General features: G+C 39.3%; 1 protein-coding gene across 1 annotated transcript; it reads left to right on the top strand.

Moving 5' to 3' along the window:
- Positions 1-2,587: 2,587 nt before the first annotated feature.
- Positions 2,588-4,783, top strand: LOC126619727 (probable LRR receptor-like serine/threonine-protein kinase RKF3). Its single transcript, XM_050288143.1, has one exon. It carries the CDS (start codon positions 2,640-2,642, stop codon positions 4,443-4,445), a length of 1,806 nt encoding a protein of 601 aa, XP_050144100.1. The 5' UTR covers positions 2,588-2,639; the 3' UTR covers positions 4,446-4,783.
- The last annotated feature ends 3,929 nt before the right edge of the window (positions 4,784-8,712 follow it).

Genomic DNA, 8,712 nt, shown 5'->3' with positions numbered 1-8,712 from the left:
TTTTCTCCCACTATAGGCTTCAAAAGGAGTTATATTATCAAGAGCTTTTGTAGGTGATCTGTTCAAAATATAAACAGCTGTATGTACAGCTTCTGCCCACAGAAAGTATGGCATGCTTTTATCATGAATCATTGCCCTAGCCATCTCTACAATTGTTCTATTCTTTCTCTCCACTACTCCATTTTGCTGTGGAGTATAAGCAATGGATAACTGTCTTTGTATGCCTTCAGATTCCAACAACTTGCTGAATTCAGTTGAGAGAAATTCTCCCCCTATCACTCCTTAGGCATTTCACTTTAAATCCACATTGTAACTCCACCATAGCTTTGAACTTTCTGAAACAGATTAGTGCCTCAGACTTATGTCGTAGGAAATAAACCCATGACATTCTTGTGTGATCATCAATAAACAACATGAAATATTTATTCCCAGCAATTGATTCATTATTCATGGGACCACACAAATCTGTGTGTATTAATTCTAGAGGATTCTTAGCTCTCCAAGCTTGTTCTTTTGGAAACCAATCTTTGTGTTGTTTTCCCATTTGACATCCTACACACACACCATCAACATCTTCAAGATGTGGAAGACCATGCACCATTTCTTTTTCTCTAAGCTGCTTGAGGCTTCTAAGATTTAGGTGTCCTAGTCTTTTGTGCCACGTCCAGGTACATTCAGTTACACTAGCCTTCAATGCAACTTGATCAAATTGCATTAAAGACAAAGGATAGCACCTATTACTTTTCATCTTAACCTTGATAACCAGACAATCAAGTGAAGGACCATCAAATATGCAACACTCTCTTCCACCAAATAGCAAATAATATCCATGTTCATCCATCTGTCCCACACTCAACAAATTTTCCTTCAAACCAGGTAGAAACATGACTTCCTTGATGCATTTAATACCAGAATTTGTATCAATCACAAGTGAACCTATTCCAGCAACATCTACCAGATTTCCAGTGGGCATTTGTACTTTTCCAGTGACATTTGTCCTTACATCCATAAGTAGCTCAACATTTCCAGTCATGTGGTTACTACAACCACTATCAATGTACCCGTTTTCATTCACCTTGACTTCAGTAATTGCACTGTTAGCATAAAACAAATTGCCTGTCACTTCTGCTTGATTAGCACAGTTTGCCTTCTGAACAACCTTGCCTGCTGTGCATTCTCTAGCCCAATGCCCGAACCTATCACAGTTGTGACATTTGGATTGTCCCTTGTATCGACATTCTCCAAAGTGAAACTTAGAGCACACTTTACACTGTGGTTTAACTATATCTTGCTTCATGAATCCTGAAGAAGATGAATTCTGTGCAGAATTAGTAAATGATCTCTGTTGGAACTTAGGCTTAGACTCCCATTTCTTGCCTTTAGAATTCCAGTTTTTCTGAGATTTGGATGAACCAGAGTATGCACTACTCCTGTTTTGTTCCTTTGGATTCACAGAAAGTGAAGAAAATGCTCTCTCAGTTGCATCAACAGTATGTAAATCAAACCGTTGTTCTTGGCTTTTCAAAATTGCTACAACTTCCTGCAATTCTACAGTCTCCAAGCATTTTGTATTTTCAATGACTAAACATATGGGATCATATGGTTTACTGAGACTAATCAAAACTTTCTGTACAAGCCTTTCATTAGACAGAATCTCACCAAATGCTTTCATCTGATTAATCAATTCATTTAGCCTAGTAAGATATCCAGACAGAGTTTCATCATCACGCATCCTGGCATACTCAAATTCACGTCTCAGATTTTGTAGTTTCACAGATCTTACCTGATCACCATCATGGTACTCACCATATAACAAATCCCATGCCATCTTCGCAGAATCTGCATTAGCTATCCGAGGAAATATCTGATCTGAGACTGCATTCTGAATAATACCCAGAGCTTTTGCATCTTGCATATATGCTACGACCATTTTCTCATCGTCTTCTTCTTCATCTGAGCTTCCTTCAGCCTTCTTCTTCTTCTTTGTTTCTGAGATCGTAATCCCTTTTTCAATTAATTTCCATAACCCATGAGATTTGAAGATCGTCACCATCTTGATTCTCCAGAACTCGTAGTTCTCACCGGAGAAGATCGGAGTTCTCACCTCAGAACTTCCAGATCCAGCCATCTCTTAGCTTAGACGAGACGAACACAAACCGAAATCGGATTCTATGGTGTTTTGGAGTCTTCGCCTGAATCGGAACGAGCTCGAGTGTAGCTCGATTACTTCACAGTTTACTCCCAGATCTCAAATGATCGAATCTGGCTCTGAGGCCATGTTAGAGTAATTTGAATTAGCTGGGTTTCTATGTAAGTAATAAATCTGAGAGAATAGGAAAGGATGCAATATGAAGAAATGCTCTCTGCTCACTCTCAAAGTCTGAGATGTGATTTTTCATATATATAACTTAACACACGCACTAAGGCATAAGTACATAACTATTAACCTTAGCTGCATACACATAACCAACAATACAATCTCAGCCTTACACTTGTCATAATCTAAGACTAAGTGAATACACAATTCAAAACAAGGCTTATTTACTTTAACTTTACTTAGCTCACAGCTTATACACTAATAAAACTTCCCATTCCATTCCAAAATAAAACAAAATTTATGCTGCAGTCTGCAAATATCAATGAAAACCCTATTGATCTCTCAATTTCTTCTCCTCCTTGGATTGGTCTTACCCCTCACCAATTCTAAAGCAATTTCCCATGAAAATTTCCATAGAAAATTGGGTAGTGCAGCTAATTCTCCATGCCCATTGAACATCGATCTTATCCAAAAACTCATCACCCAAAACGATATTCCATTGCCCTTGCTAGATATTGCTACCAAGTGCCAGTACGTGCTACAAGGAATCCGTCTCCTTCGATCAGACTATCTTCGGACCACCGGATTGTTTTCATTGTCTCCAGATGTTCTGGATGCCTGCTGGGTTTCGTATGTGAATCTAGTTGATCGATTCATTCCCAGGTTTGATATTAAGTCCAAATGTGGCTTGAAGACCAATTTCATGTCACAAACTTGTAAGAACATCACAACAAAGTCTGATTTTGAAACCTTAGTTTCTGGAGATGAGTTGCAACAAATGAAGGGCTCTTGTGATCAGTCTTTGAAGAAGAATTCTGGTTGTAATTCCTGCGTGGATCGCTTGTCAAGAGTTCGCACATCTTATTTCAGAGTCTCAAATGATGGCAATGTTTCTGATTGCAATGGCTACCCGTTTATATATGCTGCGGCATTTTCCAACAGGTTCGGACCAACAGATATGGGGACTGCCAAGTGTTTGTTTCTGCTTGATTTCTCACCGTCTAATAAAAAGTCCGGAGATCCCAAGCCGGTGATGTGGGGGATTGTGACGGGTTCTTTTTATGGATTTATAGGGGCATTGGTTGTGGTTTGGTTTCTTTGGATATGGAACAAGAAATGGAAGAGGAAGAACAAGGAAAATTTGGCTCAAATTGAAGAAGTTTCGAGTGGGGAGATGGAAATTAGTGGTCGAATTAGTACTTCTTCAATAAAGTTCAGCTTCGAGGAAATACAAAAGGCTACGAGGAATTTCGCAAGGGAGAACATAATTGGTATGGGAGGATATGGGAATGTTTACAAGGGGATGTTGCAAGATGGCTCTGAAGTTGCATTGAAAAGGTTCAAGAACTGCTCTGCAGCCGGAGACCAAGTTTTCGCACACGAAGTGGAGGTGATCGCAAGCGTAAGGCATGTGAATCTTGTGTCCTTGAGAGGCTATTGTATTGCGACCGTGTATAAAGGAGACCACCGGAGAATTCTAGCTTGTGAATTGGTGCAAAATGGAAGCCTCTATGACCATCTGTTCCAACCGAAATTCAAGAAGCTTAGCTGGTCAATTCGCCAAAAGATTGCGCTTGGAGTCGCTCGTGGGTTGGCTTATTTACACCACGGCGTACAGCCTGCTATCATTCATCGTGACATCAAAGTGAGCAACGTGCTTTTAGATGAAGCATTTGAAGCTAAACTGGCAGATTTTGGCCTTGCAAAGTTCACACCAGAGGGGCAGACACATGTGAGCACTAGGGTTGCCGGCACGCTAGGTTATGCTGCTCCTGAGTACGCTTTGTATGGCCAAATATCTCAAAAGATCGATGTGTACAGTTTCGGGGTTGTACTGCTTGAGCTTTTAAGTGGGAAAAAAGCAGTTATAGAATTCAACGACGAGAATAGGCCTTTGTTGTTGTCAGATTGGGCATGGTCACAAGTCAGGGAAGGCAGAGTTTTGGATGTCATTGATGAATGCATGCCGGAATTAGGCCCGCCGGAAGTAATGGAGAAGTATGCTTTGGTTGCTGTGCTTGCTTCTCATCCAGTTGTAAATGCTAGGCCATCAATGGACCAGATTGTAAAAATTCTGGAAAATGATATCCCAATTCCAACCATCCCCGATCGTCCATTGCTCTTGTAGCATAATCTGATGATGCAGAGAGATGAATGAGCTTCAATAGTGTGTGTTTACAAATCAAACCCGGCTGACCAAGAATGTACATTTTATTTTATACATCCATTTGTAATAGCACTTCCTCAACCAGAATGATATTGTAGTAGCATGTGATTGGCTTGATATGCTGTCATATCGTTGTGACGGTGAGTAAGAAATTGTTTAATTTATTCATGAATGATGCTTTTTACTTAGAGAAATGTTTCGTTACTTAGTACAACAGTCTAATGACTTCTTTCTTATAAGTGACATGTTTTAGATCCGATTCTCGTCAAAGATAAATTCAAATCAAATTATTATGGATATCCCATTGTATAATTTAGCCCAAACCTCCATCCTCTCTTAGTGTCAATATATTTATAAACAAAACAACTTAGAGAAATGTTTCAAAAGCCTTCAGTTTTAATTTTTGTTTTAGAAGAATAGATTCTAAACAAATTAATAAGAGAAAGGGTCAAATCTTGACCATGGTTAGGGCAACAAACAACAACAGTTTTATTGATAAGGGTTAACAATTTTATTGAACAAGAGCGACAACATGTCTGAAATTTCAGTTCTAGCCAAAACCCCAAAAAGAATTGGCTTATTAGAGCTGGGGTGGACGCAGCGTAGCGACACTGCTTCTCCGGTGTGCACTGACATGATTTGCATATAGGGCAAATAAGCATGCAGTCATGATCATTAATCATTATTGCAATAGGGTAAGAACTTCTTAATTTGCTTCAGCATATTGCTGCAGACCTGCCAACAATTTATTTACTGTTAACAAATAGAAAGTTTACAGTGCTGTTCCAAATTAAATACTAGGGATTATGTAGTAGGCTTTGTCATTTGTGCATGGTATCTTATATATGCTATAGGGTTCTCGTCTGTCAGACGCTTAGTCAAAGATGCAATGATCAAAATCTATCCATCAATAACTTCAAAATATAAAAGATTTACTCTGAAGCACAATAAAATTTTTGAGAAAAATAATAATTTATCAGATGCCATAATCACGAGCACAATCACCAAAAAAGCCATTTTGGATGAAGACTTGTCCTTATCTTTTTGACTTTGTAATTAGGTACCAGGAATGTCGAAAGATGGCCGTGGTGTTTGCTGCTGCACTGAAACACTTGGAACCCTAAACCCTGTAGCGTATATTTATACGGTGAAGCATGCATCAATACATATAAAGGAAAACTAATGAAAAAGTCTTGAAAACTTTAAGTTTTAACGATAAGGACAAAATAAAAGGTAAAATGAATAGTACCATGATTGACTTTTTAGTATAAAAATATAATTTTTCGTTAAAGTGAACAATACCGGAAATTTTTCGTTAAAATTTCCCATGCGTGAACAATGTCTTGTCCGTCTCAACTTTTATAGTAAACACTTGTCATTCTCTTTAATTACATTTTTTTCGGGAAATGCTAATTAGGATGCAACGTAGGGTGACAAATCAACTTATGTAGTAAACACTTGTCATGGTCATTACTCACAATATCCCTCATCTATTCTATTACGAGAAGAGAATTTGTCAACTTTTTGCCCCCATTTTTTTTTTCAATTTTTCCCTCACTTTTGAATACACAATGTTGACATGAGGAGGACAAAATAGTAGTTTTGTATCTTTTGACAAAATGACAACCATATCCCTATTTTACCTTTTTTTTTAATGACAATTATATTACTATTTTTCCTATTTTACCCTAACTTTTGATACACAATATTTAGATAAGGAAGACAAAACATTAATTATGTAATATTAAGAAAAAATATGCACTTTGTTGATGCACAAAATCCGGAAGATCTTGAACCAATGTAAATCCGGCCGTGAATCACACAAACACACAAGAACACAAAGATGTATCGTGGTTCATTCCAATGTTTGGGCTACGTCCATACTGATGTTGATTCCATTTCACTGCATGAATGTATGGATTACAATAGATCGGCAATGGAGCTCTTTGTGGATACAGCCCTTGCCATTTTGCTCTCTGTTTGGCTAAGAGGGTATTGCCCTGTATTGTTGTGAGGGATGTGAGGCTCTCTGGATGTGAGACCTTATTTCTCTGTGAATGTCAGGCTCTCCTAATGAGGGTGAGGGAGAGTCCATTTTATAGAATAAGGGCTCCCTCCCCTTTTACATAAATCATGGGCTTCAGGATGAGGCCCAAAGACGAGGCCTAAAGATGAGGCCCAATATATGATACCAACAGGGGTCCCCCAAGTCTTCAGTCAAGAGAATATTTTGGCTGGAGACTTCAAATCCAATCCATGTACGGGCCGAAGTGACTAGATGTCGTCCAGAACTGGTACTCAACACAAGACAATGTTCAAGCTAAAGCAATACTCGGCTAGAGGTATCACACGTTACGAGACTGCTCGGCTGGAGGCGATGCTCGTTGCGAGGCTGCTCGACTAGAGGCTATGCTCGCGGCGAGGCGGTGGCTCGGTTGAAGGCGATGCTCGTTGCGAGGCTGCTCGGCTAGAGGCTATGCTCGCTGCGAGGCGGCTCGGCTCGTGGTATTCCTCATTACAAGTATCTACTTTTTGTCGACATGCACTCAGTATGAGTTGATTCTCGACATGACTCAGGTCCGCTTGTCAGGTTAGACAAGAGATCATTGTTCGGACTAAATCTTTGTTACCATGAGCACGTGGCTCATTAGTCTATAAGTTAGTAGACTTCTTTAATCAGCAACAATGTTGATCAGTGGATCTAGTTGCTCAATAATTCCTGACAATAAATGACAGTATAAGTATGACTGTATAATGAATAAATCAAATTGACAAAGTTTGTCGAGGCAAAATATTGTGCTATGTGCCTTCTATAAATAAATAATTTATTCAATCATGTGGTAAATCACATGTTGTATAAGTGACATAGTTTAATGGCAGTCACAATACTCTAGGCCAATAAATATTGTATAATAAAGTTTTACCCTACCACTTTAAATAATGAAGTTAGGAATGATTAAAGATGCAATAATAAAATATTAATTAATAAAATAATTGTAAGGAAGATTGCAGACAAACATTTGTAAAGCATATGCACATTGTAAAGCAAATCAAATCGAGAACGCACTATATAGGTGTGATAGAAATGATGTGGCCTTATGTTAAAGAATATACACACAGATGTAAAGCAAAAGGATCTTATCAAAATAATAATAAAGTAATAAAATAATAAAAAAAAAGAATCTTATCTTGCTGTTCCCGTGGCTTTTTCAGAAAAGCCTTTTCATGATGAAAGTTTCATTGTTGGTGGGCATCTTTTGGTCCAACAGAAAGTGGAGATGGGGAACCTTGGTGCAGTGTAGTGGGAACTTTGCACCATTTATTATTTTATTCATGAGTGCTTGAAGACTTAAGCCAAAATGAAAATCTTTCCGACACCACCCATTTGCTTTTCTTGGTATCTCCATCACGCAGTCCGCCACATCAGCAACGTACTTCTCCATTGTCGTCCAAGTCTCAGACGAAATCAAATACCATGTGCCGTCCAGAGAGGTGAACACTGCTCGCGGGGACTTGGCGTAGAGTAGGATAAGGGTATATTTGGAATTTTGCGCAACAATGTTCTTCAGGCACCACGACAGCGCATACATGCTCTCATCGCCTTCGTCGATGGCCACGAAGATCCTTCGTTTGCCTTCTGCGGTGGGCCACAGGGTGGGGTTGCAGAGCTCGTTGTTCATGGAGGAGAGCTGCCATTGTCATCTGCCCGTGATGAGATTGATGATGCGATAAATTTAAGTAAATTGTTGCAGAGAATCGAAAAAGGGAAAGCACTATGCCCTCATAACTTGATCATGTCATCAAAAACCCTAATGGAAAATAAAAGGGAACCCAGCGACTGACAGTCTTCTTCTTCTTCCCTTCCGTGGCAATCGTTTTGTAATTTTGTATGAGAGAGAAACTTTAGAGGCAAAGCAGATCCGATCCCTGCGGCACATATCGAGAGAGAGAAAAAGTAAGATATGGAGTTAGAGACATGAAAAGACGCGACATGAAGCCGAATGAGAAGGTGCAGATGACGGAGAGAGAGATGGAAATGGCAGAGAGCTGGAGGTTTCCGAGATGGCCGACAAACATGGTGGTAGCTGTGTTGTTGCCAAAGTTGCAGATGATAGTGAAGGCGATGAGTCTTTGTCTTTAAATTGGGCAGTTTTTGGGAGAAAAATGGGGCGGAAGATTTGAGAGAGAGAAAAGTAGGTTTTTGGAGGTTTTTTTTTAAACTGCACAG

Source organism: Malus sylvestris, chromosome 4 (genome assembly GCF_916048215.2).
Source record: "Malus sylvestris chromosome 4, drMalSylv7.2, whole genome shotgun sequence".
In the NCBI taxonomy this organism is placed as follows: Eukaryota; Viridiplantae; Streptophyta; class Magnoliopsida; order Rosales; family Rosaceae; genus Malus; species Malus sylvestris.
This window is presented reverse-complemented; position numbering and strand designations above follow the sequence as displayed.

What these genes read in the sequence shown, in the direction of transcription:
- LOC126619727 (XM_050288143.1), top strand. Translation starts at nt 2,640, where the DNA reads ATGAAAACCCTATTGATCTCTCAATTTCTTCTCCTCCTTGGATTGGTC.